This window comes from Ascidiella aspersa, chromosome 5 (assembly GCF_963924565.1).
Source record: "Ascidiella aspersa chromosome 5, kaAscAspe10.2, whole genome shotgun sequence".
Taxonomy (NCBI): Eukaryota; Metazoa; Chordata; class Ascidiacea; order Phlebobranchia; family Ascidiidae; genus Ascidiella; species Ascidiella aspersa.
Window position 1 is genome coordinate 917,468 of NC_139451.1, and position 21,345 is coordinate 938,812.

The 21,345-nt window shown below is 36.0% G+C and overlaps 1 protein-coding gene across 1 annotated transcript; it reads right to left on the reverse strand.

Annotated features, from left to right (window-relative positions):
• Positions 1-1,167: 1,167 nt before the first annotated feature.
• Positions 1,168-20,619, reverse strand: LOC146141399 (NACHT, LRR and PYD domains-containing protein 3-like). Its single transcript, XM_083390101.1, has 13 exons — positions 20,460-20,619; positions 13,469-14,823; positions 12,673-12,800; positions 11,229-11,350; positions 10,685-10,741; positions 10,244-10,488; positions 9,630-9,791; positions 8,109-8,270; positions 6,620-6,781; positions 5,134-5,295; positions 3,647-3,808; positions 2,510-2,671; positions 1,168-1,350 (listed from the first exon to the last, which is right to left on the reverse strand). The coding sequence occupies exons 1-13, from the start codon at positions 20,617-20,619 to the stop codon at positions 1,168-1,170; spliced, it is 3,222 nt and encodes a 1,073-aa protein (XP_083246227.1).
• Between the last annotated feature and the right edge of the window lie 726 nt (positions 20,620-21,345).

A 21,345-nucleotide genomic window follows, 5' to 3' on the forward strand; every position in this document is an offset into this window, starting at 1 on the left:
TAATTTGTGAGTATTTTCATGAGATTCATATAATTCAACATCTAGTATGCGTCTAAGACTCCGACGCAAGATTTCAGGGAATGACAAGTCAAACTAAGGCAGGGGTGGGTAACCTTTTCAGCTAAGGGATCCATAAAACAGAACATGTTTGTTGTATTTCCACGAGAGTCATATAATTCATCATCTTGTTTAGGTTGGCAAAAATAGTGATCGTTTAAAAAGATAGCATATTAGGCGAATAAAAAATACATTTGCTAAGTTTACAAAACTTTGATTACGGTGTTCCGTGGTACGAACAAGGCCATGGATGCAAAGAGATTCAATAAACTAACAGCCGCGAAAAAACAAACAGGTTTTGGGGTAATACTTTTTTTAGTTGTAATAGTTACTGTTTCAAAATGATCACGGCAGGTTTTTCGAGTCATGATGACAAGTTATAGTTTAGATTTATCTGCGATAGGGATTACATTATTAAACGAACCTTAGGTTTCCGAGCCCTAAACTTAGATTTAATCGCTGGATGGGAAACTTGAGTTATTATTTAGAATGTGATTTATTAGCGAAAATTTGGTTTGAACTTATGAGGAAAATAAAGATTAAAATAAATTTACAAATGAAATGTGTTTTTTTTACAGATAATTTAGTGACTTTTCCTAATGCACATTTAATACGCTGTTCACGTATATTTATTTTGTAACATGGGAATTTTATCAATTTTTATCAGGGATTTATAATTTACTGCTATTTTGCTGAGTCATGCAAACTTTTGGAATAAAAACTACCATTTTTCCAAAGTGTTTTTAATATTATTCCAGAAACTGTCACTCCATGCCAAGATAAACAAAACGGCATTGGCTCAAAGCAATAAGTGTATTTCTTGCGCTAGTAAATTAGTCGTAAAACATAAATATAAAAATTATGTTTCGCTTTTTAACACACTTTATATTTCAATTTTTGTTTCAGAGAAGTTTAACAGTTACAACTACAGATATATTTATATTTTAGGCGAAAAACCTAATTATTCCTTTTATCATAATAACAATATATTGTTCTCACCCTTTTTATATTTATTTATTTTTTAGGCGCCTCTAGTGGTTGGTGTTAGACCAACTTTTTACATTGTGACGTAACATAGCGGCTTCTCGTGTCAGTGATTTAGGTTTATTATTATTTATTGTTGTTACTCACGTCACGTCCAAGTTCTTTCAGTTTCGATCTGATCACCTCCTCGCCTTCCTCAGTGATGTCACAATCCTGGACCCACAACTGCTCGATGTTTGGGAGGACGCGAGAAAGCTCAAGAGCACCTTCGTCGCCGATGCGGTTACTTCTCAGATCCAGAATCTCGATCTGAAACAACAAATTGACGAGCGGATTAGATTTTGAAAGGTCGATTAATATGAGCCACAAGGTCAAGGTCAAATCGTGCTTTCAACATGTTTTTAAGTAGAATATTGGATCCTTAGTTTCGAATCCAATTTAGCCGTTTGTTTTAAAAGATAATCAATACAGAAACATGATATATGCAGCATTGCTCTACAAGTTGTTCCCGTAATTATTATTTCGTACCAACGCGGTTAAACACGATACAAAAACAGAAAAAATAAATAAATGAAAACATAAATGAAATATTGTTAAAATTAGGTGAGTTTATGGTTAGTTATTTCATGCATTTTTATTGGTGGGTAGGGATGTTCAAAGTAAAATATCGGATCCTTAGAATATCGGGCCCCTCATCCTTATATTCGGATCCAATTTTGCCCTGTATGTCGGGTAATTGGAACCAATATAAATTACTCGTTTCACTGCAAGTTTGTAGCGGTGGCGAAAGAAATACTGCGCTTGCTTTAAATGTATTCATGTAGTGCGTTGTACGGGTTTTTGTGAGACCAATTACTTGCCAATAACCTTCGTGTATTTATTATTTGCAAAGCAAGTGTTATTGGGCGGACGACTAACGTGTAATGCCAATGCAGGGATTTCGCAATTTCCTTAAATGCGACAAGTTGCAAAAGTAACATTCCATCGTAAAATGTGCTGGTTTTGGACAAAACGCGTTGCGAGGTTACTCAAGGTCAAATTTAGGCCAATATTCAGCGAGGTTACTCATAGCGTAATTGTTAAGTGACAACGCGTTACTAGCATTAATGACTTTATTCTTTACATCACAATGTTTGACCGTCTTATTGACAGATCACATTTGTAGTAAACTAAAACTAAATCACAAGAATACCTTACAAATAACGAACAGAATTTGTGAAGAATTTATTAAGTTGTATTTCATTACTATATTGGCAAGTTTTATGATTAATTGCTGAGTCGTTTAAGATTATATATATTATGAATATTTCACCAAAAAAACAAAAGGTAAATAATTTCTTACAAATGCACAAGGATTAGTTATTCTGGATTCGAAAGCTTTTATTCTAGAATACCTTGGGATTCTACTTTGAACATTCCTAGTCGCGGTAACATTGAACAACAAAATGTTGACAATAAAGCACTTTACCTTGTGAGTCATTTTCCCGATTGCTTTGCAAATGTGTTTCAAACCTTGACTAGTCAGGTTACAGTTGTACAGATTCAACTCCTCGATGTTTGGGGGGACGCGAGAAAGCTCAAGAGCTACTTCGTCGTCGATGCGGTTAAGACTCAGATTCAGCTGCTTGATCTGAAACAACAAATTGACGAGCGGATTAGATTTTAAATGGTAGGGTTACCATATTTTGAAACGACAAATTCTGGACAAACTTAATACGGTTGAACTGGCCAACTCCAGATCAGAGGACGTCACAAGTTACGTCATAAAGTTACAAAACGTGACGTATTTATATTAAAAAGACGGAAAACACTCGCGTCTCGCGTGTAGAGCGAAAGTGGGCTTCGTATAGTTGACTAAACTTTTCGAGGCTGCGATTAGACACACGGCATTTCTATTGTAAAATTGGCAAAAAAATATTTAGTTCGCGGGGGGTTATCGGTAAACGTTTTTTTAGCAAAGATGACGTACAATTCATTGATAAAAAGTTATTGTGGTGCTTAACTGTGTGAAAAGCATAACGGCCCTCGTCAGCAGTGTTAGTAACGCATTATTGGCAGTAGTAACTTTGTATTCTTTACATCATAATATTTGACCGGCTTATTGACAGAAGACGTTTGTAGTAAATTAAAACTAAATCACAACAATACCTTATAAAACGAACAGAATTTGTATAGAATTTATTGTGGTGCATTTCACTTACTATATTTACTAAAAATTAAGTTGGGGCAACAACCCGGTTTGTATAATTATTATTTTTCTTTGTTTTTTTCCTACAATAATGTATCGCAATTTAAACAACTGCTTTAAATGACAGTTGTTTAGAATGTAAATCATCTGTAATTTTAAATTTTATATATCGATATGTCAGAAAAATTTTATGATTAATTGCTGATTTGTCGTTAACGCCTATACATATATATTATGAATATTTCACCAAAAAAATAGAACGTAAATAATTTACGACAAATGCACTGGGATTCAAGACTCTTGATTCATTATTCTGGATTCGAAAGCTATTATTCTAGAATACTTTGGGATTCTACTTTAAATATTCCTAGTCGCGATAACATTGAACAACAAAATGTCGACAATAAAGCACTTTACCTTGTGAGTTATTTTCCCGATTGCTTTGCAAATGTATCCCCAACCTTGATTTGTCAGTTTGCAGTTGAACAGATCCAACCCCTCGATGTTTGGGAGGACGCGAGAAAGCTCAAGAGCTACTTCGTCGTCGATGCGGTTATAACTCAGAACCAGCTCCTTGATCTGAAAAAACAAATTGACGAGCGGATTAGATTTTGAAAAGTAGGGTTGCCATATTTACTACGGTTGCATTAACCAACTCCAGATCAAAGGACGTCACTAGTTACGTAACAAAGTTACAAAACGTGACGTATTTATATCAAAAAGACAAAAAACACTCGCGTCACGCGTGTAGAGCGAAAAATGGCTTCGCATAGTTGACCAAAAATTTCATTTTCGAGGGTGCGATGAGACACACGGCATTCCTATTGTAAAATTGGCAAATCTTTTGTTCGTGGTGGGCCATGGATATATATAATCGGGAAACGTTTCTTCAGCAAAGATGACGTACAATTCATTGATAAAAAGTTATTGTGGTGCTTATTTGTGTTAAAAGCACAAGTACCCTCGTCAGCAGTGACGTCATCTTTCGCCTTACTTCCTGTTGTGGCAAAATATTTCGTCACCTTAGCTGACCCTGAAACACCTTTTACTGCTTTGCTATGTTTATAAAAACCAAGATGTGATTTTAAATCCACGCTACCTTTGCATGAAACTGAGATAATTGTGGCTGGCTTGAAAACTAAACACTCTCATTTCCATTAATTTTTATCATTTTTGAAGCATGAATATTTTGCAATTTCCTTAAATGCGACAAGTTGCAAAAGTATCATTCCAGCGTAAAACGTGCTGGCCTTAGACAAAACGAGTTACGGGGTTACTTAAGGTCAACTTTAGGGCAATATTTAGGGAGGTTACTCACAGCGTAATTGTTAAGTAATAGTAATGCATTACTGGCACTATAGTAACTTTGTATTCTTTACATCATAATGTTTGACCAGATTATTGACGGAAGACGTTTGTAGTAAACTAAAACTAAATCACAATAATACCTTATAAAACGAACAGAATTTGTATAGAATTTATTGTGTTGCATTTCACTTACTATATTAACTAAAAATTAAGTTGGGGCAACAAACTGTTTTGTATAATTATTATTTTTTTTTGTTTTTTTCCTACAATAATGTATCTCAATTTAAACAACTGCTTTAAATGACAGTTGTTTAGAATGTAAATCATCTGTAATTTAATTTTTCGATTGCTACATCGATATGTTAAAAAAAGTTTTTTGATTAATTACTGAGTCGGTAAAGGCTATATATATATTATAAATATTTCACAGAAAATAGAACGTAAATAATTTACGACAAATGCACTGGGATTCAAGACTCTTGATTCATTATTCTGGATTCGAAAGCTATTATTCTAGAATACTTTGGGATTCTACTTTGAACATTCCTAGTCGCGGTAACATTGAACAACAAAATGTCGACAATAAAGCACTTTACCTTGTGAGTTATTTTCCCGATTGCTTTGCAAATGTGTTTTAAACCTTGACTTGTCAGGTTGCATTTTCCCAGATACAACTGCTCGATGTTTGGGAGGACGCGAGAAAGCTCAAGAGCTCCTTCGTCGTCGATGCGGTTTTCACTCAGATCCAGCCACTTGATCTGAAACAACAAATTGACGAGCGGATTAGATTTTGAAAAGTAGGGTTGCCATATTTACTACGGTGGCATTAACCAACTCCGGATCAGAGGACGTCACTAGTTACGTAACAAAGTTACAAAACGTGACGTATTTATATCAAAAAGACAAAAAACACTCGCGTCACGCGTGTAGAGCGAAAAATGGCTTCGCATAGTTGACCAAAATTTTATTTTCGAGGGTGCGATGAGACACGCCGCAATCCTATTGTAAAATTGGCAAAATTTAGTTCGTGGGGGGTTATGAATATACAGAATCGGGAAACGTTTCTTCAGCAAAGATGACGTACAACTCATTGATAAAAAGTTATTGTGGTGCTTATTTGTGTTAAAAGCATAAGTACCCTCGTCAGCAGTGACGTCATCTTCCGCCTTACTTCCTGTTGTGGCAAATAATTTCGCCACCTTAGCTGACCCTGAAACACCTTTAACTGCTTTGCTATGTTTATAACAACCTAGATGTGATTTTAAATCCCCGCTACCTTTGCATGAAACTGAGACAAATGTGGCTGGCTTGAAAACTAAACACTCTCATTTCCATTAATTTTTATCATTTTTGAAGCATGAATATTTAGCAATTTCCTTAAATGCGACAAGTTGCAAAAGTATCATTCCATCGTAAAACGTGCTGGCCTTAGACAAAACGCGTTACGGGGTTACTTAAGGTCAACTTTAGGGCAATATTTAGCGAGGTTACTCACAGCGTAATTGTTAAGTAATAGTAATGCATTACTGGCAGTAGTAACTTTGTATTCTTTACATCATAATGTTTGACCGGCTTATTGACGGAAGCCGTTTGTAGTAAACTAAATCTAAATCACAACAATACCTTATAAAAACGAACAGAATTTGTGTAGAATTTATTGTGTTGCATTTCACTTACTATATTTACTAAAAATTAAGTTGGGGCAACAACCTGGTTTGTATAATTATTATTTTTTTTTGTTTTTTTCCTACAATAATGTATCGCAATTTAAACAACTGCTTTAAATGACAGTTGTTTAGAATGTAAATCATCTGTAATTTAATTTTTCTATTAGTATATCGATATGTTAAAAAAAGTATTTTGATTAATTACTGAGTCGGTAAAGGCTATATATATATTATAAATATTTCACCAAAAAAATAGAACGTAAATAATTTACGACAAATGCACTGGGATTCAAGACTCTTGATTCATTATTCTGGATTCGAAAGCTATTATTCTAGAATACTTTGGGATTCTACTTTGAACATTCCTAGTCGCGGTAACATTGAACAACAAAATGTCGACAATAAAGCACTTTACCTTGTGAGTTATTTTCCCGATTGCTTTGCAAATGTGTTTTAAACCTTGACTTGTCAGGTTGCATTTGAACAGATACAACCCTTCGATGTTTGGGAGGACGCGAGAAAGCTCAAGAGCTACTTCGTCTTCGATGCGGTTTTCGCTCAGAACCAGCAACATGATCTGAAAAAACAAATTGACGAGCGGATTAGATTTTGAAAAGTAGGGTTGCCATATTTACTACGGTTGCATTAACCAACTCCGGATCAGAGGACGTCACTAGTTACGTAACAAAGTTACAAAACGTGACGTATTTATATCAAAAAGACAAAAAACACTCGCGTCACGCGTGTAGAGCGAAAAATGGCTTCGCATAGTTGAACAAAATTTTATTTTCGAGGGTGCGATGAGACACGCCGCATTCCTATTGCAAAATTGGCAAAAATTTAGTTCGTGGGGGGTTATGGATATACAGAACCGGGAAACGTTTCTTCAGCAAAGATGACGTACAATTCATTGATAAAAAGTTATTGTGGTGCTTATTTGTGTTAAAAGCATAAGTACCCTCGTCAGCAGTGACGTCATCTTCCGCCTTACTTCCTGTTGTGGCAAATAATTTCGCCACCTTAGCTGACCCTGAAACATTTTTTACTGCTTTGCTATGTTTATAACAACCAAGATGTGATTTTAAATCCCCGCTACCTTTGCATGAAACTGAGACAATTGTGGTTGGCTTGAAAACTAAACACTCTCATTTCCATTAATTTTTATCATTTTTGAAGCATGAATATTTTGCAATTTCCTTAAATGCGGCAAGTTGCAAAAGTATCATTCCATCGTAAAACGTGCTGGCCTTGGACCAAACGCGTTACGGGGTTACTTAAGGTCAACTTTAGGGCAATATTTAGCGAAGTTACTCACAGCGTAATTGTTAAGTAATAGTAATGCATTACTGGCACTATAGTAACTTTGTATTCTTTACATCATAATATTTGACCGGCTTATTGACGGAAGACGTTTGTAGTAAACTAAAACTAAATCACAATAATACCTTATAAAAACGAACAGAATTTGTAAAAAATTTATTGTGTTGCATTTCACTTACTATATTTACTAAAAATTAAGTTGGGGCAACAACCCGGTTTGTATAATTATTATTTTTTTTTGTTTTTTTCCTACAATAATGTATCGCAATTTAAACAACTGCTTTAAATGACAGTTGTTTAGAATGTAAATCATCTGTAATTTAATTTTTCGATTGCTACATCGATATGTTAAAAAAAGTTTTTTGATTAATTACTGAGTCGGTAAAGGCTATATATATATTATAAATATTTCACCAAAAAAATAGAACGTAAATAATTTACGACAAATGCACTGGGATTCAAGACTCTTGATTCATTATTCTGGATTCGAAAGCTATTATTCTAGAATACTTTGGGATTCTACTTTGAACATTCCTAGTCGCGGTAACATTGAACAACAAAATGTCGACAATAAAGCACTTTACCTTGTGAGTTATTTTCCCGATTGCTTTGCAAATGTGTTTTAAACCTTGACTTGTCAGGTTGCAGTTCCTCAAATCCAACTCCTCGATGTTTGGGAGGACGCGAGAAAGCTCAAGAGCTACTTCGTCGTCGATGCGGTTTTCGCTCAGAACCAGCTCCTTGATCTGAAAAAACAAATTGACGAGCGGATTAGATTTTGAAAAGTAGGGTTGCCATATTTACTACGGTTGCATTAACCAACTCCGGATCAGAGGACGTCACTAGTTACGTAACAAAGTTACAAAACGTGACGTATTTATATCAAAAAGACAAAAAACACCCGCGTCACGCGTGTAGAGCGAAAAATGGCTTCGCATAGTTGAACAAAATTTTATTTTCGAGGGTGCGATGAGACACGCCGCAATCCTGTTGTAAAATTGGCAAAATTTAGTTCGTGGGGGGGCATGGATATATATAATCGGCAAATGTTTTTTCAGCAAAGATGACGTACAATTCATTGTTAAAAAGTTATTGTGGTGCTTATTTGTGTTAAAAGCATAAGTAGCCTCGTCAGCAGTGACGTCATCTTTCGCCTTACTTCCTGTTGTGGCAAAATATTTCGTCACCTTAGCTGACCCTGAAACACCTTTAACTGCTTTGCTATGTTGATAACAACCAAGATGTGATTTAAATCCTCGCTATCTTTGCATGAAACTGAGACAATTGTGGCTGGCTTGAAAACTAAACACTCTCCTTTCCATTAATTTTTATCATTTTTGAAGCATGAATATTTTGCTTGCATTTCACTCGTGTGTTTACATACTTCGCTTCCTTAAATGCGACAAGTTGCAAAAGTATCATTCCATCGTAAAATTTGCTTGCCTTGGACAAAACGCGTTACGGGGTTACTCAAGGTCAACTTTAGGCCAATATTCAGCGAGGTTACTGGCAGCGTAATTTTTAATTAATAGTAACGCATTACTGGCAGTAGTAACTTAGTATTCTTTGCATCATAATGTTTGACCGGCTTATTCACAGAAGACGTTTGTAGTAAATTAAACTAAATCACAAACAATAACTTATAAAAACGAACAGAATTTGTGAAGAATTTATTGTGTTGCATTTCACTTACTATATTTACTAAAAATTAATTGGGGCAACAACCTGTTTTTTATAATTATATGTTTCTCTGTTGTTTTTTTTTCTGCAGTTGTGTATCGCAATTTAAACAACTGCTTCAAATGGCAGTTGTTTAGAATGTAAATCATCTGTAATTTAATTTGTCGATTACTATATCGAGTTAGAAAACGCTTTCTGATTGATTGCTGAGTCGCTAAAGACCTGTATATATATTATGAATATTATATATTAAGAATAACAAAAATAGAAGGAAAATAGTTAATAACAAATACACTGGGATTCGAAATTCTGGTTCGTTATTCTGGATTCGAAACCTATTGTTCAAGGGTACTTTTTTTTTCACTTTGAACATTCCTAGTCGCGGTAACATTGAACAACAAAATGTCGACAATAATGCACTTTACCTTGTGAGTCATTTTCCCGATTCCTTTGAAAATGTGTTTCAAACCTTGACTTGTCAGGTTGCAGCCAGTCAGATACAACCACTCGATGTTTGGGAGGGCGCGAGAAAGCTCAAGGGCTACTTCGTCTTCGATGCGGTTATAACCCAGATCCAGAATCTTGATCTGAAACAACAAATTGACTAGCGGATTAAATTAACAAAGTGAGCCACAAGGTCGATTAAAGTGAGCCACAAGGTCGAATCGTGATTAATCATTTTAAAGTAATCAGAATTTTCTACTGATAGCAACCAACTTGAGTTTTTAGATGTTCTCCATGTTACCAAAACGTCTTCACAATGTGGTTTTATCACAAAGACTACACCACACCAACAGCCTTTGATCGATGTTTTATTATCTGTGGTTGTTACGTCATTTTGCTGACTACATTTTATTTAGTTGCGGCTTGCCCACTTGCCTAGAACAGGTGCTTTAGTTTTTTATTAGGGTTAATCTTAATTTATATTTTGTCATTTTTTACATACTGACGCTTAATCTTTATCATTGTTTAAAAGTAAAATATAAAAGTTGGTGGCGGTAATATTCAACAACAAAATGTCGACAATAAAGCACTTTACCTTGAGAGGCATTTTCCCGATTGCTTCGCAAATGAGTTTTAAACCTTGACTTGTCAGGTCGCATCTCCACAGACTCAACTTCTCGATTGGTTTGTCGACATGCTGGAGCATCCGCCCCAAAGCGTGGCATGAACTTGTACCGATGGGTTGTTCGCCAAAATCAGCCTCCACAGGGAAGTGCTTTGCGAAAGATTGGAACACTGCTTCATTGCATTCTTGCAAATCAACAATCATTTCAACAATACCTAAACACAACTTTATATTTATTAAATATTAAAAAAAAGAAACAAAGAAACAACAAACAAATGAGGTGTTAACCAGTAATGGGGATTGTGACATCACAAGTGCAAAAACAATGGTGTTTTGTTAACGGGTGTAAAAAATTAAAATAAATCAGCCGAGTAAAAATATCACAAAGTAACCGAATGGTTATATTCTTACTTTTGGGGTTTCGTTTGAATTCCTCGAGAAAGTGTTCGTAGAACATCTCAGCCTTGACTGTGAACATGGAAATCATTATTAATAATCAGAACGGTTTACTGTTGTTTTAGCAGTTATGTGTGTCTTACTATAAATGTTTGACTTTGTCGCTATTTACTTGTTATTTACACGACTATTTAACCACAAGATGGCAGCAGACTAGTGAATGTTTTGATGTTAGTTGTCGCGTTGTCTAATCTCATGCTTATTGCTGTGTTTTATTAAATATGTTTGTTGTGTAAAATGTTTACAGTAACAATAAATACATGAAGTGGATTAAATCTTATAATTAACAATGCCAGGTTGGACAACTTAATTTATATAAAAAAGTCAGGATTTAAAAGCCAGTTCTGCTGAAAACCACTAACATAATTAAAAACATGGTAATTAATTTGAAAGCATATTAGCACACTAAGTATATTCTAGTACTGCAATGTTTGGCCATTTCAGTTATTCTTGTTGAAAACAAGTTTAAGTATAGCCAAGTTTAAAAATTGCCACTTACTTTTATTTTGTTGGTTCTGCGAATTGTCGGTTAAGGTTTGATCGACATCAGATTGACTTGGTTGAGTGGCAGATGTTGATGGTTGTTGATTGGCGACCTGCATACGAACATAGCTACTTGACCTAATACCGCAAAAACTGTTAATAAATAATGAGTTAAACGTTTGTGCCAGCATTGTGGGTCCAGTACCTTGAAACAGTAGTCAAATTTTTCTGGCCACCAAGTGGATTTTAATGTTGCTGCGTACCACCTGCTTTTTTTCCAGTTTCCGAAATTTTTAATTATATATTCTTTATTATAGTAAATATTAAATAAATTTGCAAGTTAGGTGCATATATATAGATACACATTGCATCATAACAAGCAAAATTATAATCCAATACTCTGTATAGCAGTAAAGCCAGCTTCAATCAGAGCCCTATTCAATCAGTATACAGCCTATGCAAATAAACATTAGGCGCATGTTGTACTGTAACGCGAAATTCGGTCCGGAGCCAAAATTGATCCGGTCGGATCTATTTTGGCGTTGGAACAGCCGCTAAAACAGGTCCGGCTAGGCCAAAACTGGTCCGGCCTTCAAAAGCTCTTATTTATCCTTAAACAATAAGAATCCTGGAAAAAGTCCACATGGTTGAAGTAAACTATGCTTAGAGTAAATATACTAAATATTACAGTAAAATCGAAAAGAAATTATCGAAAGCTAATGATCAGGGATGGATTAAGCCGGGGGTTGAAGGGGCTGCAGCCCTAGGCAAACCAAAAAAAAATAGGCCCACCACCACTGGCAACTTAATAAGACCAACTGATATTATCTTTGTGAAAAAGGTATATTTCAGAGATATCATCACATCTTGTCGTTTAAACTAAATATAGCATTTTTCTTGGGGGTGGCGGGAGGTTAAAAAAGGACTTTTCATTCATTGTATATTTTGATTAAATAAGGTTCGATTATATATTCTCACATATTTCTTATTTAATCGGTTTAAATTAATACATTTTCAGTATATAACCGGGCGGTTGAAAATTTGTTTTTAATAATAATACAACTTTAACTTGCACTGAAGGGTTTAAAAAAGAGGGTGATATTTACTATATTTAGTTTAGGCATAGTTTACCTTAACCATTTGAACTGTTTGCAGGCTTCTTATCAGATTTTAACGAATAAAGATTTTAAAGGCCGGACCAGTTTTGGCCTAGCCAGACCGGTTTTAGCGGCTGTTCCAACGCCAAGTTTGAGATTTCAAGAAAATCAAGTATGTTAAGCATTTCAAAACGTTTTGGGCTTAAATATTTTTTGTATCGGAGAAATTGTTATTATGCATCACACCCATTTTGTCCCTAGCCCCTGTGCACTCAGTAAATACAGCTTATGCAAACAAACATTAGACGCATGTTGTAAAACCTTCTACAAATATTATATGACACATATACAGAACATAGAAACCTGTTGGTCAGTTGGTTGCTGTGTTGCTTGTCTAGCAGTTGGCTGAACTGAGGTGTCTTGTCCCAACTCTGATCGTGGATTGGAACTTTCGGATCCCTGGCCAAAACGACTGGAAAACAACCACAACACTGATTACAAACACATTTTGGTTAACAACAGATTTCACAACTAGGTATGTTCCACGCAAATATTGGACATTTAAAAAAGTTATAGGTCATATCTAAAATGGAAATAACAACAAGTTTTAATTCAAAACTTTTGTCATAATGGAAAGCGTGGCAGTACCAACTAAGCTGTACAGGAGAAATAAATATTTATTTTTTATTGGTGACAAACCGATAGTTTGAAGTGCATTGGGCTGCTGGGCTTTTTGATTGTTGATTAAGCAGAGACTTTTCAGGTTTGTTCCGATCAGTAGCAATCTAAAATAAAACTGATAAAGTTTCAAGTCATATTGTCCAGAAAATTTACCTAGTGCTACACACAAACTGGTCTTTAACTGTTGCAAAAATTTGATAAATTTTTAGATATTTGACAAAATGTCAACTAGAAATTTTTCAATTTTTGATCATTTTGCCGTAATTAAACTGTTAATATAATGTCAATTAGAGGGTATGTTAACCATTTCAAAGCGTTTTGGCATTATAGACTGTTTTTAGCATAACACCTGTTATTGCGCAGCACAACCATTGTATCAAAGCCCTCAATAATTAGCTTTGTCATGCAAGTTAACATTAGGCGCATGTTGTACAACATTCTACAAATATTATATCATACAAATACAGAACATACAAACCTGTTCGTCAGTTGGTTGCTGTGTTGATTGTATAGAAGGTTCTGGAACAGTGAAATCGCTGCCGAGTAGAAGTCCACATCCGAATCTTCTCACCATCGCCCAGTAAGGATGAGAGACCAATTTCTTAACTATCTGACTAAACTCGTCCAAACTCATGTTCTGGCTGATGTACAAAGAGCAGAGATATTCTTGAAGAGTTTGGTGATGGAATATTAGTTTCTGTTCACCTTCGAACAGCTTCTGGTTAAACCTTTCTAGCCCAGGGACAGATATTATTAAATCCTGCACATCTTTTTCACTCAAACCCTTTTCCTTTATTTGCTGATGGGTCATTACTACAGTGGAGTTCTTAGTAGCATTGTAAGCAAGTTCACCTAAGGTGCTGTACATTGATTCGATATCGCCAGCCCTAGCATATTCCGAGTGCCTTAAGTTTTTCAGCAAAACAGTGAAAACCTGAGTAGTGTTGCGAAGTTCAGTGACATCATCTGCACCCAAAGCAGCTAAAAGGGTCAATTGAAGCATAATTGGGATAAGACAAAGATCAAGTAACATGGGTGCTTGGCTGTTAAAAGTGTTCCATATTCTCTGGGCTTCTCCACCAGCAAAAGCAAAAAATATTTCTCGCATATCTACAAACTCAAAATCTATCAGGTAAACCAGATTTTTAGGACGTAATTCTTTCTGGAGGAAAATAATGGAATGTGGCCTGGAGGTAAGAGCTATTGAGGCATCAGGTAGGAATTTTTTGCCACAAAGATTGGCAATTATTTGTTCAACTGACAAGCGAGTATGAACTGCAGCATTTATGGGATTTACATTATCAAGTGACCAAGTGGCTTGATCGTAACCATCAAATATAAAGACACATTTTGAAGGATTCCTTTTTATCCATTTAAAGACTTTGTCAGTTGCTTCTTCATCGAGTTGTGGATAAGCATTATCAACTATCAACTGTTTTAAAGTTAACTTTTCTTCATTGGGGATCTCCAGGCATCTCTGGTGCATCACAAGCTTTGTATCAGATTGGGCAAGCTTCTTAGAAAGAGTGGTTTTACCAGAACCAGGTCCCCCGACTAAAATGCTATATTTTCCGGAATGGATAATTTCCCTAAATTGTTCGAAACTAACTTTGTGTGACCATGCAAAATCTCTATTTGTCTGGCGTGATGTTGGGCTGTATTCTTTATTCTTGGCCAATTGACCATAATAAAAGTTATTAATTTTTGCTAACTGAGGGTGGATATCTTGTGGAAACGTCTCTTCGTTGTATTTTAAACCCATTGGGTTTATTACGTCAAAGTTTTGTTGCTGAAGCTCTGATATTTCCTTCACAGCTTCATTTTCAAACCGACCTTAAACAAAGATATGTTTCAGACTTAGTGTGTTTTTTTAAATTGATGCAAAATTGTGAATTTATTTTTTCATAAACCCAAATTAATTGTATTTTATGCTAAAGTTTAATGATTCCCTTTTGATTCTAAATACTTATTTCCCATAAATTTTGTTTACATACAAAGTGTGTTGTTTTTGGTTAACTTTGAGTGTTTGTTACTCGAAACTATTTAATTTTTACAGATTTTAGTTTCATATTTTATGCTGAAAACTTCTTTAAGTGTTGGCTATCTTTGTAATTATAACCATTATTTTTTGCTGTTTTCTAAATTATTTCTTAACGTTGAACACAACAGAAACTTGTTGTTCATGTTAGCTAAGTTCAGGTGCTAAAGCTAAAAGATGTTGCCTTAAACAAACTCAAGTCTAAAAAGTCCAAACATCTCAATTGACTTAAATCACCAGGTTTCGAAAATGTGACATTGCAAACGAAGTGGCCATTGCTCCGACTATGCTAAGCTCTGTACTTTGTGAATGTTTAAAAAAGGAAAGAGGCAGAAAAATATGGTTTGTTAAAATAAGAGTGAAGATTGTAAAGAGGAAAAATAAAGGAAAAGTCTGTAAGGCTGTGTAATATTTGCTGATAATACATATGACACTAAACGATACGCAGTATTCACTGTATCTAAATCTGTAGGACAGATATTCTGTATTTACTGCAGACATTTGACGAATTCAGATAACCCAGCAAATTTTCCGTTGAATAACCCTGTTCAAATAAACTCTCTTGTTTATGACACTGTCGAACCGGTAACTATAGTTTTCGATTCTAAACTCAGAGCATAGCCAGAGTTAACAAAAAATAAGCAATAAGCACGCTGCTCTGTAATGATGTAATAACAGTAATCTTTTGCATCAGCCAATTCATATATTCATCGGTAATTTTTTTATACCTTATTAAAAACATACTTAAAATTATTCTTTCTATAAATTGTGTTTAGTCTGTAACAATTCTGTAGTTATATTGTAGCGTCAGGAGGAATAATTAGTGGATAATTTGGAATTTAACGTATTGCATATTTTCATCTCGTTTGTTTTCACATAAAACCTGTCTTTTATCACTATGACGTAATGGAAATTTATCATTATTTTGCCACTCGTTAGAACTTGCTAACCAAAACATTCCCAGCAAAACGCGCCGTTATGTGATGTGTGCGTATACGGACGTGATGTGTGCGTATACGGATGTGATGTGTGAGCGTACGCCGACGTGATGTATGTGCGTATATGGACGTGGTTTGTGCATATACGGACGTGGTTTGTGTGCGTATACGGACGTGGTTTGTGCGTATACGGATGTGATGTTTGCCAAAACAGACGTGATTTGTACATATACGGACATAATGTGTGCGTACATGGACGTTATATGTGCTAATACAGACGTGATGTGTGCGTATACGGACGTGATGTATGTGCGTATATGGACGTGATGTATGTGTGTATACGGACGTGATGTATGTGCGCATACGGACGTGATGAGTTTTTTCCTAACGAACGTAATGTGTGCGTACACGGACGTGATGTGTGTGCGTATACGGATGTGATGTGTGTGTGTATACTGACGTAATTTCTGCGTATATGGAGGTGGTATGTGCGTATACGGATGTGGTTTGTGCGTATACGGACGTGATGTATGTGTGTATACGGGCGTGATGTATGTGCGTATACGGACGTGATGTGTGTTCGTATACGGACGTGATGTATGTGCATATACGGACGTGATGTATGTGCGTATACGGACGTGATGTGTGTGCGTATTTTGACGTGATGTATGTGCGTATACTGACGTGATGTGTGTTCGTATACGGACGTGATGTGTGTTCGTATATGGACGTGATGTATGTGCGTATACGGACGTGATGTGTGTGCGTATTTGGACGTGATGTATGTGCGTATACTGACGTGATGTATGTGCGTATACGGACATGATGTGTGCGTATACGTACGTGATTTGTGTGATTATACGGACGTGATGTGTGGGTACATGGACGTGATGTATGTGCGTATACTGACGTGATGTATGTGCGTATACGGACATGATGTGTGCGTATACGGACTTGATTTGTGTTCGTATATGGACGTGATTTGTGTGTATACGGACGTGATGTGTGTGCGTATACGTACGTGATTTGTGTGCTTATACGCACATGATTTGTGCGTATACGGACGTTATGTGTTCGTATACCAGGGGTTCCCAACCTGTGGTACGTGAACCACTAGTGGTACGCGAAGGTTTTTTAGGTGGTACGCGAGTAGCTTCCGTGTTTTTCACAAAAACCTGGATTCACAACATTAAATTTTGTTTATCTGGTTTTGTTGGGAACGCACAATAAGATCTAAAAAGCAATGATACCCAAAGCAGAAAAATCTGTAAAACTACAGTATTGAAACCAACGACAATATAAAGCCAAATACGGAGAAATTATTCGCTACAGAAGAAGAACTTAATCGTCGGAATAAGACCTAAATCTTGAGGAAAAAGTCCTAAATTTAGGCCTAAAAGGCCATAATAACGCCCAGAAATGTAGGCAGAGGGTGTTGGACGATCGGGGGTCATGGGTCTGGCATAGGCTCCAATAGTGTCGACGTTTGGGCGCCCTAGTTTAAATGGCACCGTTAGGACGCCGCTGTTTTGGCACCGGATTTTTTGCCTGTTTGGGGGTTATTGGTGGGGTTTTAAAATCGGTTGGTGGTGAAATTATTAGGGGAGTTAGTGGTGTACTTAGGGTAGGGTTTGGGTTATCAACAATGTTGTTAAGGCCTGCTTTTGGCCATTTAGGTGTTATTCCGACGGTGTAGGTCTTATTCCGATTATTTTGTATTACGACTATTAGGTATTAGTGCTATTTTGGTCTTATTCCGAAGTGTGTTTTATTCCGACGATGATGTTATTCTTATTGGTCTTATGGCCGGAGTCGGTTCTCAAGCCCATTCATTGTTACGTTATCCCTGTTGTCTTGTATCATTACCATCTTTATAATACAGGTCATGACATTTGTCAAACAAGGAGCACAGTTGCTTTGAAAAGCCTTACAACACGGTGGGACAGTGGGCGTTAATTATGATTGCTCTTGATGAATGGCATCTAGTATTTAATAGCTTAATCTACAAATAGCGCTAAATAATTCTAGTTGTCATAAAAATATGCTTGGATTAAATTAGTTGTTCCGCAGGAAGTGGTACGCGTGGCAGTACAGAGCGTCCAAGTGGTACGAGATCGTAAAAAGGTTGGAAACCCCTGGCGTATACGAACGTGATTGCTGCGTATGCGGACGTGATTTGTGCGTATACGAACGTGATTGCTGCGTATACGGACGTGATTTGTGCGTATACGGACGTAATTTCTGCGCATACGGACGTAATGTGTGCGTATACGAACGTGATTGCTGCGTATACGGACGTGATTTGTGCGTATACGGACGTGATTTCTGCGCATACGGACGTAATGTGTGCGTATACGAACGTGATTGCTGCATATACGGACGTGATTTGTGCGTATACAGACGTGATTTCTGCGAATACGGACGTAATGTGTGCGTATACGATCGTGATTGCTGCGTATACGGACGTGATTTCTGCGCATACGGACGTAATGTGTGCATATACGAACGTGATTGCTGCGTATACGGACGTGATTTGTGTGTATACGGACGTGATTTGTGCGTATACGGACGTGATTTCTGCGCATACTGACGTTATGTGTGCGCATACGGACGTGATTTGTGCGTATACGGACGTGATTTCTGCGCATACGGACGTAATGTGTGCGCATACGAACGTGATTGCTGCGTATACGAACGTGATTTGTGCGTATACGGACGTGATTTCTGCGCATACGGACGTAATGTGTGCGTATACGAACGTGATTGCTGCGTATACGGACGTGATTTGTGCGTATACGGACGTGATTTGTGCGTATACGGACGTGATTTCTGCGCATACGGACGTAATGTGTGCGCATACGGACGTGATGTGTGCGCATACGGACGTGATGTGTGCGCATACGGACGTGATGTGTGCGCATACGGACGTGATTTGTGCGTATACGGACGTGATTTCTGCGCATACGGACGTAATGTGTGCGTATACGAACGTGATTGCTGCGTATACGAACGTGATTGCTGTGTATACGGACGTGATTTGTGCGTATACGGACGTGATTTCTGCGCATACGGACTTAATGTGTGCGTATACGAACGTGATTGCTGCGTATACGGACGTGATTTGTGCGTATACGGACGTGATTTCTGCGCATACAGACGTAATGTGTGCGCATACGGACGTGACGTGTGTGCATACGGACGTGATATATTCGCAGCTAACAGGTTCAAGAAGGTGATTTTCAATAATTTTTAACTATGTTTAAATTCAATATGTTAATAAGCTGAAAGCACAGATTTGATAAATAGACAGTTTACTCTTTTAAGTATGTTTTACATTTTACTAAATGCGAATAACTGTAAAAAAATAATAATCGAATTTTCTTATTTATTTGAAATGTAACTGCAAGATTATTAGTTTGTAAATTTTAAGCCCGGGTTAGCCGTGTTTAAACATATAGATATATATATATATATATTTACCTTCATTATATTGAGAAGGTTCCCAAAAAGGTTCATTGGCATAATCTGAAACATTTATATGTTAATCAAAAAGTATGAAGTAGGCATAAAGGATTGATGGGTTGCAATTAAATAAATAATTTCCCAACAGATTCGGACAGAGTTCGACATAAGAACATTTTTTTAAGTGCGTGAATACTGATCATTAATAAAAAACAAATAGTTTATTAAAATAAACATATTATAGTGTACTAAGTAAAGAAAAACAGAGCAGAAAAACACCTAAAATGTCAAGCAAATTTGTTGAAAATATGCCTAAATTATATCTACCTTCATTATATTCTGGAACCATCAATTTCAAAAGCTTAAGTTTTTTACTGACTTCTTGAATATTCTCTGAAATCAGCATGCAAAAATATTTCATGAGTTTTTAAACAAGCTAATGCCAATCTGTGCTTAAATATTTAGCTCACTTAAGTTTTCAGCTTTAATCCATTCCTTAACACATTGGTATTTCTGCTCTTCAATATTTTTGTTGCGAAGATCACAACGGCCAAATTGTGTTAAAACCTCCTCATTCCAGTTTATGTCATCGTATGTTCTAATGAAGTCGTATACGAACAAGGAATGATTTCGCCCTATTAAAGAAATTAGTATCAATTGTGGAAGTATACGGTTTGAGAAGTCAAATGCTATTATATCTTACGGTTTCTGAATAGGCTTGAGGTCAGTTTTGAAAGCACATCTTTCCTATCTGTTGGTCCGTGCAAACTTTCAAAAAGTTCAATTTTAATTGAATCGAACACAGCAGCAACCTGATTATTTCCTAAAAGCATTTCATAAAAAGTGTAATTCGCTAACTTGCAGCTAATTCTTATTTTTAACATTGTGAATAAGTTGGTTCATAATGGTTATTATTGGCGTTAAAGTATTTTTACAACGAATACTCAGTGTTCTGTTAGCGTGCACTAAAGCATATGTTTATCACAAATGGAATTTTTTTATTTTTTTATAAAAGTATTACATAGTTGTACCTTCAGACTGGGACCATCTCCGAGCCAAAACATCAAGTTTCTCACTTTCCTTTTGTTGATCAACATCAAGTTCAGAAAATCCAGCTTTTCTTAAAAACTCCGGCCAACGTTGAAGGCCAACTTTTTCTTTGGCCTCTCTTAAACAATCTAAAATATCCATCTCTAATTCAGGTAGAGCATCCCTGCAAAAAAGTTTTAATAAAAGGGTTAGGATTTAACTGAAAATGAGTGAAATAAAAAAACACAAATACTAATCATTTTGTTTTTGTTGACATGCCCAATATATAACAATTACTAAAATATAAATATTAACAAAAAAATCAAAAAGTTAAAGCAGAAAACAGATTGGGAGAATAAAAAACGAATAGAAAAAAGCAATTGCTTATGAAAGAATAATAATATACTTTAAAATGTTTTGCACATATTATATAAATAAATCATCACTGTTAACCATATTTAAAAAAAGGTAAGTTCTAAATATAAAGAAACAAATAAAAACACACATAAACAAGATTTGCAATAAACATTCGAAAAAAGTTAAAAAAATTGAAACTGCTTTCAGGCGTTTTAACAGACAAAGAATTCGAATGCTAGCTGCGAGGAGACTTATCTGTCGCATCGGGGCAATGTTCTAAACTAAAACCTTTACGCACTACTAGAAAGGCAATATCCGACCGAATGCGTGAATTATTCCGAATGCGTGAATTATTAACTACAATGATCTACTAAACGATTCAGGACACTCTATGACCAATTGGCAGTTAAATACAACACAGATTTTAAAACCTTTATTAAAATGATCGCTGCTCTCCCACCTGAGTAGGACCATTCCACGGCAGGCTCCCCAGCCGATACTAAACTAGTCACCACTTTAAGGCAGATACTT

What these genes read in the sequence shown, in the direction of transcription:
- LOC146141399 (XM_083390101.1), bottom strand. Translation starts at nt 20,619, where the DNA reads ATGGATATTTTAGATTGTTTAAGAGAGGCCAAAGAAAAAGTTGGCCTT. An exon ending in GAGATGGTCCCAGTCTGAAG is followed by an intron (nt 14,824 to 20,459) that starts GTACAACTATGT and finishes TCTTTGTTTAAG; the next exon opens with GTCGGTTTGAAAATGAAGCT. An exon ending in AGCAACCAACTGACCAACAG is followed by an intron (nt 11,351 to 12,672) that starts GTTTCTATGTTC and finishes TTGCGGTATTAG; the next exon opens with GTCAAGTAGCTATGTTCGTA.